We start from the raw sequence: 19,644 nt of genomic DNA on the forward strand, positions 1-19,644 counted from the left end.
ATTGGTGGCTGCTAGGGGGTTGCTATGTGTCCTCACCTAGCCTGACTGAGTCAGGGACACCTGGCACAGCAGATCTCTCCTGTTATTTGTAGATAAACAACTCAGCAGGGGTGGGTATGTGCCTAACTGAGTGAGGGTCTTTCCAAGGACAAGGGTCACACCCCCTTCCTTGGACAGGCTTTGCTCTGAGGTAGAGGCTGGTTTTCCAACCACTGCACATCTCTTCAGCAAATATTTCTTAAAGACAGATGTTGTATCACAGAGCAAAATGTCTATGTAAATTGCTTCTTTGACTTTAAAACTGAATAGTATACTCTTTACATATGATCTTGGAGGGTGTTTGTTTCTCAGTTCTCTGGGAGGTGAATTATAAAGTTTCCTATCTATCCCTAAACTAAAACATGTTAGAGAATATTATCCTGTCCCCATGGTTTTACTTTCAGTAATTTAATATCATCTATTTAAACAGTCACAGGAAGGAGAAACTTAGGCTTTTCCCCCAGAAAACACATCAAATAAATAAACATTTATTCCCCAAGAATTAGAGATCATTTTCTTCTATCTAGTGGGGCGTGCATTTTATATATATACATATATATTTAGATTTAATCTGTCTCCTGAGGAAAAGTTGTCTTAATGTTCCTGGATGAGATCTGACCTGCGGCTTCCTTTCTGGCTATGCAATAATAAGATTAAAATTAAAAATAATGATATAAATTTGTGGGCAAAAGCTTATTGTTCCTGGGGTGAGGGACAAGTTCCTTTCTAGAAAAGAGGTTCAAAAGGTAACCTATGCATATTGCCCTCCCACAGTCAGCCATTCACAACAAGAATTGATGAAAAAGCCAGAATTGTCCCCCAATTTTCTGTTTAAGCTCTAACCCTCTCAAAGTGAAGCATCTAGAATTGTGTTTTTCTCCAGTCCAGCCAGAGGAAAGTGAGTCGGTATGTGTGACTTCAATTTTTTTCCCCAAAAATGCCACTTCAAAGAGTTTGTGGGAGCCCCCTAAGTTCCCCTAAAGTCTGAGCTATTCCAAGTCTACCAAGCAGTTGTCCTCTGGATTGTGTGCTCCTTTAATTAAAATGAAAGTGAGATGTTTAAGAGGCACAAAAAAGTACATATGAATAAACAGGAACGCTGAGTCAAAAAACTAATTATACCTAGACACTTGCATTCTGCTCCTGTAAGGCAGAGCCAGGAGTCTTTGCTCTTAATTGCTTTATGTTCCCTGTTTTAAGAGAAAGGAAAACTCTTCCAACACTTCATTTATCTGCTTTTGGTTGATGGCTCCCAAGCCCCAGCTTCTCTATTCCCTAAGCCCCAGGCTCATATTATTGGATTCCTTATAGACACTCTTACTCAAATTCCAAGTATTTAATGTCTAGATGCAATTTTACCTCTCCTCTGAATTTTGACCACTTTAACTTCCCTGCCTGGCTTCCATCCTTGCTTGGACTTCTTTCTCTCTCTCTCTCTCTCTCTCTCTCTCTCTCTCTCTCTCTCTCTCTCTCTCTCTCTCTTTCCCCCATCATGAGTAGTAGCAAGTTCATCATGTTTTCTTATCTATTATACAAGTCTTCCTTTCATGTCACTTATCCAACATCATTTAATAAATAACTGAATATTCTTCTCTTCCAGTCAACTCTGACCTTTCATTCTCTTTCTTTGGTACCAGGGATTGAACCAAGAGTGGCTTAACCACTGAGCCACATCCCAATCCCTTTGTATTTTTTTTAATGTTTTATTTTGAGGTAGGGTCTCACTTGGTCTCCCGGGACTCACTAAGTTTCTAAGGTTGGTCTAGAAGTTGCAATCCTCCTACCTCTGCCTCCTGAGCTGCTGGGATTATAGGTGTGTGCCATCATGCCCTGCTTACTCGCTGTCTTGAATGCTAGATTTATTTTGTCTCCATGGTACATTGGTGCTGTTCCCCAGGTCTGGCACCTATATTTATGTCATAACAAAGTAACATCTCCTTTACTTTCTTCTGATCTCATCTCTTCCATGATACTCCACCTTACAATGAAAGTTCACAAAAGCCTTCTATTTCTCTGATTTTTCTAAGACACATTCAATCTACACACTGGTCTTTTGTCTTTATAGAATTTTTAAATCTCTTAGTCTGTTTTGATTAAATTAGAAGACATTTTTATCAAGTAATTTTTAAATTTCGGTCACCAAGTTCAATGCCACTGAGTTTCAGATTGCGTATGTCAAAGGAACCCTTTGAGCTACTGACAGTCTGGTGCAAGACACATTTCAAGCACACAAAAGACTGTGAATTAAATCTTACCAAATAAATGTCATGACAGACTTGTAAATTTGACATCTTGTCACTCCATTGTATTAGAAACAAGAGGACAAACTGGACTACTCATTCTTCTGTATTTCTCAGTGCAATCAACATAGAATGAGGTTCACCATGGATATGTAGTTCTTACCGGACAAACCAACACTTCTGTCCCAGGGTCAATCACGCGCTGACTACATACTTACATTAAATGATTTACATACATTTTCTGTAATCCTCATGGCCTCATGATGTGGGCATTATTAACTCCATTTCACAGATAAAGAATCTAACTCTAGCAAAAGTAAGTGGCAGGGCCAACGTTTGTAGCCAGATAGAACTAAAACTATTTGTATATTATTTCTTACTCATTTCTCCCCAACTACTAGAGAAGAGATACTTCTGATATCATCTCTGATCATTTGCAGATAACACTTTTGAGAGGAGCACAGTGCTTATGTATGTATATGATGCTAGACATGAAGTTATCATTGAGATTCATTCCTTCATTCCTCCCTCCCTCTCTTTCTTTCTTTCTTTTTTTTTTTTTTTTTTTTTTTTTTGTGTGTGTGTGTGTGTGCTGGGGATCTACTCAGTGCCTCGGGATGCTAGTCAGGTGCTCTCTACTGAGCTACATCCCCAGCCCCCTATTCCTAACATTTCTTCAACAAATCTATTTCCAGAATATTTGTGGTTGGAAGCTTGAGACACGTTCTCTGCATCTTTTACCCAAAATGCCCCAACTCCACCTTTGCCTTATCAATTGTATGTATTGCCTACTTAAAGGATAAGAATAAAATTAGTTACTTAGCTTGAAAAGTAGGTAACAGACTGCCTTCAACTCTACAGAAAACTTGACTTTTAATAAATGTCCATCCAGGCTGTGGTTCCTACAGGGGTTATTAAGAATTACATCCTCCTTCATATGCGCAGGGCTTCACCTACAAGGAACCATTAGTGCTAATGGGTCATTTTTTTTTTTCTTGCAATCACTCCAAGGATCAAAAGGAGAAGCTGCAACTTTGATGAGGTGGTAATGGTACACAGGACTGAGACCACTTAAGAGTCTCCTTTGTTCTCTTTGTATGGCATCCCACTAAGGGACTTTAGAACACTATCTGCTATGTGAAGGGTTTATGAGAACTGTACTAAGTGGTGGTGCTAAGTGCAGCTTCAGTAATGAAAATGAGCGTAAGTCCTTATCCACCTTGATATGTTTGAGGCTTGCATGCTGCGCTGCTTGAATTGATATTTTTTGCTCTTTAGTAACACAGGGGAAAAATTATTACTTCTCTTCACTGAGCTCTAAAAAAGTTATCAGGCAAAGAAGTTTGCTAATAGAAAAAAAAAATATGTGTTGTGGTAAGAAGTGGGGAGAGGAAGGAAGGAAGTGCATTTTAACATTAGCTCTGTCTTTAAGTGGTACCTTCCCCTTTCCCTTTTGTTTCTTGATTTTTTTGTACTCAATCCATTGGGTGACTGAAAACTCTTACTGGGTACTCAACTGTTTAGAGCCCAGTACCTGGCACCGTGGGAGAATCTAAAACAAATTAAGACTTGGTCTGTCTCCTCCAGGAAGTTGCAATCAGAAAGAGGAAGATTTAGTTGTCAAAATCATTGCATGAATAACTTTCAGCACTGAAGTTCTTCATCTCTAAGGCCCAAAGCAGAGACAAGAACTTTATTCAGTTCCCACCATTCTTTATTACGACAGGCATTAGGTCAGGAGCAGAGTTAAAATTTCCTAACCACTTTAGTTCAACACATAGACACAGGGAGCAAGCATATCCTTGCATTGATATTTGACATGTAAAAGTAAAATTCTCAGCCCACATTCTCTGATGTGCAAGAAAGGTAACTTGATTTTTCTATAACTCACCTTGGTTTCTATTTTGAGCTCTGATTCTTTTGAGTTAGTGAAAATATAATCTCAGGAAATTTCAGTCTCCTTCTTTCCCTGGAGTTAAACCTAAATTATTTGGGGAAGGGGCAGAATTTCCATTGTACTTTGGAGAGGAAGAGAGAAGTAGCATGGAAACCGGTCTCAAATATTCTAGACTCAACTCAGGTAGGTACCCCCTGATTTGCTACCAGGCCTCTTTGTTCTTGTGTGTGTAACCTCTTTGGGTCAGACCTTTTCTGCAATTTTCTGACCACTTGAAAATGGTTCTGTTGTTCCCACATCACAGTGGAGAATGGAAGGCTGTCTATCCCCTACCATGTCTAAACACACCATACAGCCGTTTCTTCTAGGGGATCTTACTGCTGTACTAGGTTCCCCCCGGGGAAATTCTCACAGATCTACATTATTCCCTTAAACCTATCTGAGATTTGACATCCACCAGGGCTCAGCCCTTAAACTGTAAAATCATGCTCTATTTTTGGTCTTCACCAAATGATTATGCACACTTAATCTTCTGCTTGCCCAAAGCCTACTTTCCTCAAATATTTATGCACACTTTGTCATGGGAGAAGAGTCCTAAGATTTCCTTGAGGAAGGGACCTCAACTCAGGACAAGTGGGGTTCTTGACAAAAATATCAGAAAGGAATTTAAGGACCTGCATCAGATAGAAGTTCAAATGGAGAATTACTGAGGAAAGTCATGTTTATACATTCAAAGGGAAAGAGAGAGAGAGAGAGTAAGAAGCCATGCTCTGGCCTGGCATTCTGCTATTACAGAGGGATAGTAGTAGGGGCTGAACTAAAGATGGAGTCAGGGTAGAGTTATTTAGGTTCTCTCCAGTTTTCTTGGGGCTGCCCTTGCCCTCTCACCATGCTGCTTTCTGTGGCAAGGATATATGTACAAAGGTGTGGGCTGGGTTGCTCCAGATTTGTTCATTTTGCATTTCAATGAATTATGGGTGTTTTCTGCATCCCAGTGGTTCTTGGGCACTCTTTTTTTAAAATTTGGTATTATTTATTTATTTTTCTGTATCCCAAATTCCTATTTCAACTTGACTACGTTCCTCCAACTTTATCTCCTCCTTTCCCAAATAGGGTGCAGGAAAGCCGTACTTTCCTCATATAAATGCCTACATATTCTATTTCATTCCTAGAAGAGTCTAGGCTTTTAAGATTCAAATGCAGAAAGCTAATTTTGTGTCTTTGATTTATGACTCACATCCTTTCTGAGGCAACTAAAACACCATGGTTTAAAATTGAAGCGAGAGGAAAGACAAAGGAGAGAACGGAAATTTGGGGGTAAAAATCGAATAATATTTCAAAAATAGTATCCTATCTTAGACCCAAAACACACTATCCTTTAGTATTAAGGAAAATGGTTGGAAGTCAATAAATCTTTATTTTATTTAAGAGGTAGGAGGTAAGGGAAGTAAACACTCCACTGTGCTCAGTACAAATTATACAGGATCAATGATCCTAGTGAAATATAGCTTTAGTTAGTAAGTTACAGAGACAAATTTCCCAGTTTCTAAGGGTAAGTGGCACTCAGAACAACACAGGATCTCTCTGTTTCAATGTACTCATCAATACAGTTCAGGAGTGTTGGATCTATGGTCAGATTTTATCCTGCTCATGGGTTAATAAGTCAGCTTATTCTTGTTCCAAAGATACTGGCAGAATTTATGAGATTTCCGGGTTGGGGACCAAGGTCTCTGTTACTCATACCATAACAAATGGCAGCATAACAGTTCTTCTTGTTCCCATATCTCATGAAGACAAAACAGAGGGGTCTAGTTGAACATAGCAGGGCTTTTCTGCTACAACTGGGAAAAATATGACAAGTGCCCTGAAATTGGAGAGAATGCTTAATTTAAGAGAGGAAATTCAAATTGCAATGAAAAGCTAGAGAAGTAGCTAAAAAGAGAAAGTTTTGTTAACAGAATTTGTAGGGAGGAGCAGTGTATTATGGAATTCTGAGGTCATACTACTTAGGTTCTGCCATGATTTGGAGTTTACCAGAGTCACTTAATTACATTTACTGAATGCCACCTGAAAATGGTGGGTAATCGCTAACGGAAAAGAGACAGAATCAAACATATTGCACTCCTTTTTTTAAGTCCTGGCCCCTGAAATTGGGGAATCTAAAGATGACAGAGCTGAGCAAAATGTTCCATTACAAAATGCAGGAAAATGGCAAAGATAAATGGATAACAGGTTCACAAATTCCAGAGCAGCATAAAGAGCCCAAAGTTGTATTATCTAACGTTAAAAAAAGGAAACGCCTGATGAAGGACCTAATATTCACTTATACATGGACTATTATGAGAGTTGGTTAATAAACAGGATATACAATTCAAGACAACAGGATTAGGAACAGTACAGAAGGTGTGTTGGCCACCAGAAAAAACTTGAGCTTCTGATTCACTGAAAGACCCAAGGTTTTCTAAGCAGACGTTAATTTAATAAGAAGAGTTTTACAAGAGTGTCTGTTATATGTTTTCATTCCAATGGGTGCTTCCTATGTGTTCTCCTATTTAATACTCATAGCCACCCTTCAGAATAGATTTTATTGTTCTCAGTTTGAAAATGAAGATACTAATGATCTGCTCAAGGGTTTGGTAAGTAACTGGTTTGGATTTCAGTGCTGGGACGTGCATCCCTATGGCCCATGTTCTATCCACTTCCCATGTTGAACTTGTTTAATTCTCCTGGAAATAAAGAAATTTCTTCTAGTTCTAATCTATTATTCCGATATTTCTGTTGTTTCACACTCTCAGGAAAATAATGTGTCATAAATTTATGTTTTATTACTTTAACAAAAATAAGTTTCACTATTTTTTCTTCCTGCTACTGTATGCTTAATGTCAATAATATGTAACTTTTGTGACAAAGACTTTGGTCTTCCCACAGGTGACTTGTATATAGGAGGAGTGGCTAAAGAAACATACAAATCCTTGCCAAAACTCGTCCATGCCAAGGAAGGCTTTCAAGGCTGCCTGGCATCGGTTGATTTAAATGGACGGCTTCCGGACCTCATCTCAGATGCTCTTTTCTGCAATGGACAGATTGAGAGAGGGTGTGAAGGTACTAGATCTTTTTCATTACCCTTGAAATTATTCTAATTCCACCTTTAAATGAGAAATGAATCTCACTAGCCAGCAAAATTCTGCTAACTGGTAGAACTCCCTCTTAGAACTTAGAAATTCTTATCCATGCATTTTAATCAACTTTTTTTTTGTTGCTATGCCCCCAAAGACCTGACAAGAGCAACAGAGAAGAGGAAAAGTTTATTTGGGGCTCAAGGTTTCAGAGGTCTCTGTTCACTTGTGACCAATTATATTGCTTTGCCTGAGATGAGGTAGATCATGATGGTGGAAAGGTATAGAGGAGGAAAGCAGAACAAGACATGGAACCAGGAAGGAGAGAGAGAGAGAGAGAGAGAGAGAGAGAGAGAGAGAGAGAGAGAGAGAGAGAGAGAGAGAGAGACCGCTCCTCTCACCATAGATAAAATATAAACCCCAAGGGCACTCCACCAGCAACCCACCTTCTCTGGCCACACCCAGTTAATTTCTTTCAGTAGATCAATGCACTGACTATTGCTGTTTTCCATTCCTTTGCATTCTATAGTTCATCTAATTAGCATGTTAATCAGTTCTGCTATGCACATTTTATAGCTTACCCCATTTAAACTAGAAAAATATATTTACTCCAGTATTAATCAACTTAAACCCACTTTGAAAAATCCACATTCAATGGGCTATGAAATAACCATAAAGTTCAGATACCCCATTCTCAAATCACTGTTTGATATGTGTGTACCTGGAAATAAGAGTGTATCCAATGTATTATCTGTTTGGCAAAAAAAAAAAAAATGTTTTTTTTTTTTATATTACCCAAGGCTCATATTTCACACTTCAGAAATGCACTCAACTATCTTTTATTCTCTTGTGCTATCAGATCAAGATCTGTAGGAATATTTTTTGATTGTTGCTTTCATTTTAGATAATTTTCACATCAACACCTCAGATTATTTGAGCCAATTCCTCTCCATCCATGTAGTGTAATCTTATCATCACAAATTGTTTGGCTGTGGATGTGTTGCTGCACTCTTTTAATGTTGAGCAGAGTTTGATCCATTTTGAGAATGTTTGATCCACAAGGAGATTTCCTACGAGAGAGGAAGAAGAAGCAAATGTGAATTCCTATCCCCTGGAACATGATGAGTCATTAATTCTTGGCCAAAATAATGTCATTATATTTAGTAATTACCTAAGTACCTGGAAAGTTTTTATTTGAAAACATTTTTTTTCCTTTCTGAAGCATCTGTTTCTCTTAAAAGTTAGGTGAAATTCAAACTGTGATGAAAAAATAAAGGAGAATCAAATTTGGTGGTAATAGAGATTTAACCCAGGGGCACTCTACCACTGAACCACATCCTCAGCTTTCTTTGTTTTGTGTTTAGAAACAGGGTCTCCTAAGTTGCTGAGGTTGGTCTAGAATTTGGGATCTTGCCTCAGCCTCTTGAGTAGCTAGGATTGCAGATACACACACCTGTGCCTGATTTGAATTCACTTTTAATATTATCACCATATTTATTTTCTTAATTTCAAAATTTGACAAGACACTTTTGTAAAACAAAAAGAAAATATGTGTTTTCTCTTTGTACCAATTCAATAGAGACAACAAAATTGTTAAGTGAAAAAATTACTTCAAGCAGATGGAGACAAGGATGTGGACATGACTTTAGTTCTTGGAGGTGACTTAATTAGTGAGAAATTATATATCGATATACTTTAAAGAAAAAGGTCCTGTGTAGTTTTTGGAAAATATTTTTCAAAAACAGGCTTTTGGGGCTGGGAATATAGCTCAGTTGGTAGAGTGCTTGCCTCCCATGCATAAGGCCCTGGGTTCAGTCCCCAGCATCACAAAAGAAAAAAAAAAAAGGCTCTTATACAAGTTGCTTTGTAAGTGCTTCCTCATCTACAAGAAATGGTAAGGATAGACAGACAGACACACCCACTGACAGCTGATGTTCATGAGTGGGTAGAAGAAAAGATTAGGGAAGTAGGAAGTTCTACACAGGGTAGTTGCAGTAATGAACTTGGTGTTGTTCTCCAACCTGATCTAGTAAGCAATCTGGTTAGGATGATTAATTCCACAATGTCTTGGTAGATTTAAATTACCATCTATACATTTTAACTCATTAAATTGAGAACAATATTGGTTCTTTCCATAGGCTTTACATTTCTGAGCCTTAATAATTTTCACCCCTTTTCACACCCTTTCTCTTTACTCTTAGACTATCACACATCCCTTCCTTTCTACCCTGAAACTTCCCTGATTCTTGCTTTCCAATATCTAGGTTAACAACTTTAAGTATTTATGTATTTGTCCTAAGTATACCTGATGAGAGTCAGGTGTTTTTAGGAGTAGCAATTAAATTGTAGATACCCATAAATTATCTCCTGAAAGACAGTTATCTCATGCAGCATGAGTTCAAATCACATTGGAATCAATTTCCATAATAATAGAAATAGTATAGCAATCAAATAACAACTTGTCAACATTTTTCATCATTCCTACCCAATGAGACCCACAAATCTCTAAGCTCCTGGCATGCAAAAAAGTTCTTGGCCTTTCCTTAAAACTTACTTGATACCTTTTATTTCTATCTTATTTCAGTGAGTAATAGTTAATTTTTTAAAAAATAAAATGCATATCAGCTAGGGGTAAAACCTTACCCTGTCAAAGTCTCTTTAATGTTTCTCCAACTTTAGCTTATATCAGAATCACTTGGAACCTTGTTTAAATCCACATTCCCAGAGACCAGAACCAGGGTGCCTGGTAGGGAGCCCTAGAATTTAAGTCTAAGAAGTGCCCAAGTGATGGTGATGCTGTAGCGACCACATTTTGACAATTACTGCTTTGGACGGCATTTTCCTGCTTATTTAACAAAAATTAGAGGGCAATAATCAGGTTCACTAAAGTCAAGATAACTTCTGTACAAAAAGTTGGTGAAAAATTTCATCATCTTTTCGTAGACCCACAACATTCAGTCCCAGACTACTTGATAAGTGACAGAAATACTTGTCTTTTTAATTAGGATAGCCATCATTTATTAAGCAATGGTGCCAATATGTTTACATATGTTCTCTTATTTAAATCCTCAAAAGGCTATAAATCAGGTGTTATTGCCTTTTTTTTTAAATGAGTAGATTGAGCCTCAGAAAGGTAGAGTGACAACCCTAAGGTTAAGTGCCTAATGACAGATATTTCAAACTCAATTTACCTTCCTTGAAAGCCCAGGCATCTAAGGATCATCCCCTATTGTTCCTTTGATTTCCATGTATTACAATTTTTTCCTTTATTTTTCTCTCCTTTTCAGACATATTTTTTTAAATCACTTAATACAAATGTCCTTTGGCTTGTTCCCAATTTTAGTCAGTGATAAAATAAAAGAAACATTATGTAACTAAAGGGGAAAATAAATTCAGGGCTCTGTCTTGTGCAAATGCCTGTCAGTATTTAAGTATTATTCTAGAAGGTGAGTACTTTGAGAAATGTGTCTTGTCAGGCATAGGCATGCATTCTCTTATAATACCTGAATATAAAAAGATTGTTGTGATAATGAAAACAATAATAAAAATAAAGGATGGATTTGTGCTCGCCAAGGTTTGGCAGGTATTCTGAGTTGCATTTCTACAATGTGGGCAGATTAATTTCTAGGGTTGCAGTTTTGCTATTTTTAGAGTTTAGCATTGTTTCACAGTTGCATTGCTGATGCTTTTTGGAAAAAAAAACAAAAAAACAAAAAACAGCAAGACTCTATTTGTTCATCAGTTCATGCTCCTGTCTGTCCTTCAGCTGTGTAGGCTGGGGAGCAAATAACTCTCTGATCAGGTAGCATCAGGCCTGTGTGAGGATTGCTGCCCTCATCTTAGGAAGGAGAGTGCCAAAGAGGGTTGCTTTGAGAGACTTTATTTAAAAAAAAAAAAAAAAAAAAACGCTGATTATTCTGTCTTAAAGATCTGTAAACCACTTACCTCTCATAGGTTTGAACAACCATAAAAACTGAGCAATTTACTAATGCTCAGTACTTTGAAACAAAGTTGAGTAATGGTTACATCTATTCAGGCTCCCTGCACCTAAGAGATTATTATTATTATTGCTACTTCTAAAAACTATTCTTATTGTTGTTGTTGTTGTTATCATCATCATCATCATCATCATCATCATCATCATATAATCAGAATTTATAATATCATGGTTTCGGAATTTGTGAAAATTCACCTAAGTAACACTAAATCCAGTCATTTCCTATGAAGAGTACCTTTATTGAGAAAGTTCCCATAGAAATGTGATTGTAAGGGTCATGTTTAAAACCCATTTTCCAACATCAATTTACAGAGGCAATTCAGTTTTAATCAGTAAAGTAAGTACCTCAAAGCCTCTCACTATTAGTAGCATCCAATTAGGCTGGCATCTATTTTTATATTTTCAGAAAACCTAAAAATCTTGTTTATTAGAAAATATCTTTAATTTACACTTGGAAACTATTTAGTTGGATTGCATTCCCTTCCTACCCAAAGCTATCCCTTTTATGTGAATCTTTACTGTAATAATTATTCACCAGGCAGTTTGTTAGGGCTTAAGACCATTGTGAAGGTGTAGTTCATATGAGCATAACTCTAAAGTCCTTGAGTAGTGTACACCCAACTGGAAAGAGGAAAGATGAATATTCCATACTGAAATCTTACAAAGGAATTTGTTCTACGGAGAGTTATCTTACAGTTTGTTTCTTCCATCCTCACTACTTTTATCCATTTCAAAAGATACATGCATTTTGGTAGTTTGACGTTATAATAAAGTCCAACTGTTGGCAGTGAATAACTGGTATGACAGTTTTAAGCTTTAATTGCAAGAAAAAGATAAAAGACCTAGGGAGGGAAACATAGAAAGGGATAATTGGTCTGTTAATGACTGCAGTCCACATTGTATTACACAAGAAAAATGGTACTTGCATGTTCCAAAAAAGCAACACAGTCTATTTGGTAAAACATTCATATTTATTCAAGAGAGGAAAAATTATAATAACCCTTTTAATTTTCCTTCATTACATATCATTGGCTCAATCAACCATTATGTACACACACACATACATATACACACATATGTACAGTACACTTCTAATACGTTACCGCTTTCTCATTTTGGCTTCTCTTAAGATTTATGGCTGTTAAATTTAATTTGTTTGCTGTACATAGCATTTTCTCCCCTTTACAGCAGCATGCTCTTTTGAATCTGAACGTTCTTCTGTGTTTGCCCCATTTCAGTATTGCTTACTAACATTTACTATATTTTGCTTTTTTTTTTTTATTTTGCTGACAAAGTTGCATTGATGAAAGCTGACTTGCAAGGTAGATAGCCCTGTGTGTATTCAACAAGACTGAAACCCCATACTACACAGTGGAAAACCTAAAATAACTGTTTTTTACATTTTTGCTGTAACTGTTATTTGGGTTCCAATTTCATTTTTTTCCCCTTCTTGAAACCTCCTTTTGCAGCAGAGTTTGCATAAGGCTTTCAGTCTTGAACTTGTTTGTATAGTGATTGCCTTTAGTGCTTCAATCATACTTCTTTAGTTCTCTGTTTTCCAGTGTTCTAGTTATGATTCTTTAGAACCAGACTAGCATTCTTTTGACTTGTATGTTCAGTGGGGGCATGCCATCTATCTGGAGTTTTTCATTTTCTGTTTAATTGCATGAGATCGTTAAAGCATGTGAATTGATACTTGCCAACATACCTATCCAAAACACCCAGCAATCATAACTTTATCCATAGTTTGGGCAGGGAAACATCTGGAACTTCTAGGGCATTTCTGTATAACTCTCTTTGGTTATTTTGCCAATCTTTATCTCAATTTCATGAAGTTATAATCTCCATTTTTCATGGTGCTTCTATTTCATTGGTCTGAAGTTAAGGAGATCCATTCATTTTCTAAAAATCCAAATGGTGACAGAGAGTTATTGATGATGGAGTGAGATTACCTGCTACCATGATCATATTGGAAGCTATTCACTTGCTTTTACTATTTGTTGGTTAAGTTTATTACTATCATGTATTTTGTCATATACTTGAAACTTAAGAAAACCTTCATGTTACAGCTTCTCAGCTCCTAATTCAGGTGTGTGAGCTAGAACTTTCACAACTGGTTTGGACATGTAATTTGAGGTGTTGGCAACTACTCTATGTGATCTAGCTCACGTGTAAAATATTTTAGATTGTTTTTAAAAACCCGAGTTTCCTTTGGAATGTTTCGCAGGGCCCAGCACAACCTGCCAAGAGGACTCGTGTTCCAATCAAGGTGTCTGCTTACAGCAGTGGGATGGCTTCAGCTGTGACTGTAGCATGACTTCCTTTAGTGGGCCACTCTGCAATGACCGTGAGTACCACAGTGTACCTTGTCACTCCTAGCTACCATTCCTTATTCAAGGTCTAAACTGGGAGTCCTTATGTTCTATGCACCTGAGCTCTCATAACCAAGGGAAGCAGTTCTTTCTACAGGAAGGACATTTCCCACATATTAAATTATTATTCTGGGACGTCATTAGCTAAGGGCTGTGATGATGATGATTCTTTAGATTTCAAATCTAAAGGTTTATTTGTTTTTTTTTTTTTCATGAGTAACAGTCATGTTGTTCAAAGGAACTTTTTTCATTTCCTATATTTGGTGATTCTCCTCTAGTTTTTGAAACTTCGTAGTGCTTTATATTAAATTGTGTTTAATTTTGTGAGATCATTTCTTTAGGACTGTGATTTTGGTGACTGGCTCCAAGAATTACATTTTTCTCTATTTCTATATCTAAGTCCACTTTTGCCTTCACTTTAAAAACAATGTATTTAATCTTTGTCCTTCAAGTACTCTCCCTTGTTTTTTAGCCCTTCATATTTTCTTCTTTCATCCCTTGATGTAAGAATGACAATGAAATGCAGCATTTGCATTATATCAGATCATACCTGCTAGTGTCTTATCTATATTATAGCAGCCATGGTGGAATTAATTGGTCCTTAGGACAAAGTTTTGCTTCTTAACTTTCACATCATCTTGTTTTAAAGCACTTTATCAAAACGTGAAAAGCATTTCCTAAAACGCATTTCCTTCTGCTGTATTACAAGAATATCCCTGACAAAGCCTCCTGCTTGCAAAGTAGATTACATGCTTTATGTTATAAATACTACAACTTGCAAAGCTAATGTTCTAGGTTATGGGATAGGGAATGCCATGATTAAAAGTCTGGGGTTTCACAGCAGAGGGTAGACTTGAGTGTGGACTTAAATAATGTCTAGAGTTTGTTCTTTCTGACCTTTATCAATTTGGACTTTATTCATGTCAGTAGATATGTATATAATACCCTCAAAGGTGGGGTCAAACTAAATATTCCATTGAACTGAGTTGTTGCGGCCTAGAAATATGGTTCAACAGTTTCCCATTCAAAATATTGACTATAAATAAGCAAGCAATTAATACATTACTAAAGAGTAAATTTATACTTGGAAGAAGTCTGCAACGCCCAGGCCATCAGAGATTGAGAACCATCTTTCTCCATTTTACTAGTGTTATCTTCCATCAAATTATAGTAAACTTGAAACAATAAAAATGTATTATTTGCATTTCAAACACTGTATTTCTGCAAAACAAATCACACTTAAAACCAATAACTCTATTTTGAGTTACATAAATAATTTTAAGCAAAGACTCACTAAGTACCAATATAAGCAAAAAACAAAGAATGTGTAACCCTTATAAATGCTTTAATAACAATATGCATATACATCTCTAGAGCAGTAACTTCCTGCATTTGTCCCTGTCCCATAGAAAATGACATAGTTATTTTCCAGGAGGACCAGAAGACTGAAATTCTGTTGATTTTATTATGGCAAATTTTTAGTCCTGAATACAAATTTTTAGTCCATGACTACATGTGGTAGTTGAGAGGGCTTTATGGTATGAAAATATTTTTCATTTTGCTAAAGAACATTTTCTGCCAAATTTTTCTTAATCTAGTTTCCATGTTTTACAAAACAGTTGCCATTTGGTTGTGTCAGACTGTGCATCCTCATATACCAGTTAAATATGAAGAATACAATTTTCCGGAAGTATTTGTTGGACTTTTCCTAAAAGAACATCAATATCCAACCTTGAGTATCATCCTGTCCAAATCGCTTTTTACAGAAAACTATTTGTATACTGCTCTTGGGTGATAGTAGTAATGATCACAATGATAAAGCTATTTGTTATTTTCTTGTAAATAGGTAAATGTCATTCAATAAATATGTCTTCTGATATGCCTCTTGCACAAATCAGCATTAAAATTGCTTTGGAGAGCTCTCGGAATGCATGCATTTTGATTAAATCATTAGCTCGTACTGGGTTTTCTGGAAATGGGAAATGATTCCATGATTCTCATCTTGGATTTTCTGGTGATTAGGCTATGTAAGCAAAAATCAATATTAAAAGTAATATTCTTATATCGATTATAATTAGTAGAAGGTACAATAGTAATTGTTACTTTGAAGACATGTAAATTGAAGCTTGAAGTATTTTGCCACATTTTCCTCACTTTTTAAATTAGTCCAAATACATCTTATGTCTACATCTCACTGTTTCTCTATAAGATGCACAAATAGAATTAATGTGATTGAATTTTATCAAACTCCTTTTCTGTATAGAGAGTGACATTTCTTTTTTATAATAAAGCCATATAGGGCATTTTGTTTATTAATGAAGTTATATCTCTAATGTAGTTTATAATTCATAATTTTGGGACTATAGCCTTCAACTTCATAGGAAACAACAACAACAACAACAGAAAAGGAAATAGGAACAAATATTTTTAATATGGGAAAGAAAACACCACATTAAACATGAGAACCTTTCTCCAAAATGCAAGTTCTAAATGTCATCTATCTGATAATTCCCAAGGAATGGATTATAGTAACTAGAAATTTTTATTTATATTAGCCTGGAGATATAATTAACAATGGGAAGATGGGAATACTTTATAGTATGCAAGTGTAATCTTGGATAAATCATACTAATTAATTGAACTGAAAAGAAGTTTTCAAAAAAGAGGCACTTGCGCAAAGTGATGCCAAATGCTATTTGGAAGAAATGCTTTCTTCCATGGAAATTTGCCACCTGAGTTACCCACACATTAACCAAAATGGTGTGCAGGGCATATAGTGTAGCATACTCAACACTACCAAATTTCAGATCTGCATATCATTTTCTCTGGCTTCTTGTAATCCTTTCTTGGTGTTTCCCCACTTCCCTCCCTCCTTCCTCCAATCCATCCTGGACCATTCTCCTAGTTCTGTTCTTCCTTTTCTCCCTGATTGAAAAGTCACTGGTTTCTCCTGATTCTCTCAACCACAGGCATATTCTTCCTCCTCTGACTTCTTTAGGGATATTTTACTATTTGATCAACCATCACTTTCTACTTTATACTTTCTTATATCTCTCCCTATAAGACTATGTACTTCTCCTGAAACAACATTTTTTTCCTTTTAAATTTTTTCTTCCTTTTAGCTCATAAGCCCAGTATTTTGTATAGCATGTTTCATGTAATTGGTGATCATAGCAACACATTAAACCAATGTAGACTGAATGCATGAACCTTTCAAAACAATTTCTGGGACATCCTCAGTGGTCAACACTGCTCTCTAGATTCATCAGTCTGGAGTTCATAAACCTTCATGTTCTGACCCTGGCCTTCATTTTCATACTTGTCTATTGCAGATCCTTGTCCATATGGTGTGTTACTGCCAATTTACTTACTTATGGCTTTTTGTACAGCATTACACTTTCCAATTTCCTCAGTGTTACATATGCTAATCTCTCCACCTGGGGAGTGCTCTCATTCCACCTGGATTGCATTCTTTTCACTATCTCTGCTTGAAAGAGTATCATTTCCTTTTCAACTTCCACTTAAACTATTTTATCCCATGGAAATTTCTTCAGTTCTCTGAGTTGGGCGTTACCTTTTCTTCTTTGGAAATCTTAGGGCAATAGTGTGTCACACATATTATTTTATGTTGTAAATATTTGTGAACTTTCTCTTGGGTTGATGGTTTATCAAGTGCTTACTGTATGTCAGGTCTGTGCTGAATTTACGTTCATTATGTAACATCTACACATCACCAATTCATGCTTGCACATCACTCATCATCATCAAATCAGTATGTTATTCAGTAATTCTTTTCTGCTTTTTCCCATTGGTCCAGAATAGAATATAACCATATTAGCTAATTTAATGTCAGGTTGGAGAAGATGAATATGGCTATGATCACATGGAAAATAGCGAACATAATAACATTGTCACATTACATTAGAATGGAAATGTAGTGTGCCAAATTACAGTTCAGCTGCAAGGATGTCTGTTACCATAAGGGAGTGATACATCATAATGCTGTTCTTTTGGTGCTATAACTTAGGAGGGTGTGGGCTCTGCTAATAAAAAGACTATTTTCAGAATTCTAAACTTGGACAAGGGAAAATCTGATACAAATTCATTATGATGAGAATTACAAATATTCACAGAAGCAAGGATAAAGTACATTTGACTTTTTTTTTTTACCATGGCATTTATAAATATCTTAAGCTTTGTTTCTTCTTTTATTGTTTGGAAAGAGAATCAAATATTCAAAGTAATGGAAGTGAATCATAATATATGTGAAAAAAGTATATCCAAGTAATAACATAATAAATTTCTCTCCCTCCTTGAGCCTCCAATAGCATTAAGTTGTGAACTGACTTGCTGTTAGAACCATATAGGGCTAAATTCACAATTAGCTATATCCATAGACAGATACTTATTGTAATTTTAATGAGTCTTATTAACCTCGAATCACTCAAGCATTTCTAAATGATGGTCCTTAAGCTTTTTAAAGCAATTTATAAGCAATATTTACTGATAGTACCTCTGAGAATCTATCTGTGGGGAACAGGGTCAGATCTGTCTCAGGTTAAACTATAAAGGATTAAAACATTGTTCATAGCCAGCCAGAAAATGCAACAAAAGACAGAAAAGAAAGCATAATACATGGCAGAGAAATGTAATACATAACAGAAGTGCTATCTTCTATTTTATATAAATTTATTTTTGTTCTTCTTATTGGTAATAGACATCATAAAAATAGATACATGAAAGGAACTGTTGGTATTTTCATATTGCACTCAGGCAGCTAGATCATAGTATAGACTATGTTTATGTAAGAAGTGGGAAGAAAAATCTCAAAACAGTAGAACAGAGCTTTGCTTCATTTCAATTATCTAGATCAGTTCGCTGCCTTGTGCAACAGCTGTGCCATCCATTACTCTAAGTTACCTTTTACCTTATGTACATGCTGCCATTTTGGCTCTCATAGATCGCTGTCATATATAAGTAAAAAGAAAAACAAAGAACAAAAGTAGGATATTGATATTTTTACAAAAGAAGATTATTTGCTCAATGAAACAGGAAAGTTGAGAATTATGAAGACCTATCTACATTTAAAAAAAAAAAAAGAAAAAAGAAATCAAGGAGAAAGGATTACTGGGGATGTTTTCTTTACCTGCTTGTGTCCTCTATTTTTTTCTGACTTGATGAAAACTCTGACCATGTTGGACCTTAATTTGGCTCTTGTGCTAATCCTCTTCTTCACAAATCTTAGGTAAATATGAAGCTGGCCTTCCCTTTTGCATTACTGTGGTGAATATTATCCATCTCAACTAACCAGGGCTACAGTGAAAAAAAGTTTTTCCAATCACTTTGGTTAACTATCCTGAAGGGGTGACTGTGGTTCTAATTTTCACAGATACTATTTCAAATGGACCTATGACCACAGTCTCCCTCTGGATACTTTTGTTTCTGTGTGAGTACATTTTGTCAAGATCTGTCACTTTGCCTCCTACCCATAGCAATACTGCAGGTGCAGAATCCAGGCTAGGGTGGAGATACAGCCTTAATCATAGGTACTGATTTCTGAAACTTCATGCCTTAGGTTTACTTTTGCCTTTAATGTGGATTTTATGAAGGTTTGGTGAACAAAATGAAGAGAAATCATGATGAATTATCAGAATTCTGCATGATATTAAATATGTATAAATAATAAATAACTTAATATCCATTTGTTAAGAAGATATGTGAAGAAAATAATTTGTAAAATACTTCCCCCACTTGATGGAATCAAATTATCATGTTTTTTTCCCCTTAAGAAGAAGTATAAGATTAAACATAATGAGTTTGAACTTTATGAAATATTTTATTTGAAAAGAATATAATTTTGATTGGATTTAAAAGGAAGGTTGAATCTGGCATAGGTGGTTTATATACTTCTCTTGTGCACAAGAACTATAAAAATTTTTTATGTAGATCATATTGACATAGTTTGCTGTTTAAAAACAGGATT

The 19,644-nt window shown here is 36.0% G+C and overlaps 1 protein-coding gene across 13 annotated transcripts in view; it reads left to right on the forward strand.

Moving 5' to 3' along the window:
• NRXN1 (neurexin 1) overlaps window positions 1–19,644 on the forward strand; it is a gene marked incomplete at its 3' end in the record, with an annotated part of 1,087,855 nt that overhangs the window by 561,963 nt on the left and 506,248 nt on the right. For all 13 annotated transcript variants that reach the window (XM_081265427.1, XM_081265433.1, XM_081265434.1 and 10 more), the window contains 2 exons: window positions 7,105–7,278; window positions 13,517–13,636. In XM_081265427.1, coding sequence (XP_081121553.1) covers window positions 7,105–7,278; window positions 13,517–13,636 — 294 coding nt within the window. The remainder of the gene's footprint in view (window positions 1–7,104; window positions 7,279–13,516; window positions 13,637–19,644) is intronic.

Source organism: Spermophilus citellus, assembly GCF_964194105.1.
Source record: "Spermophilus citellus genome assembly, chromosome: 13".
NCBI classification, from domain to species: Eukaryota; Metazoa; Chordata; class Mammalia; order Rodentia; family Sciuridae; genus Spermophilus; species Spermophilus citellus.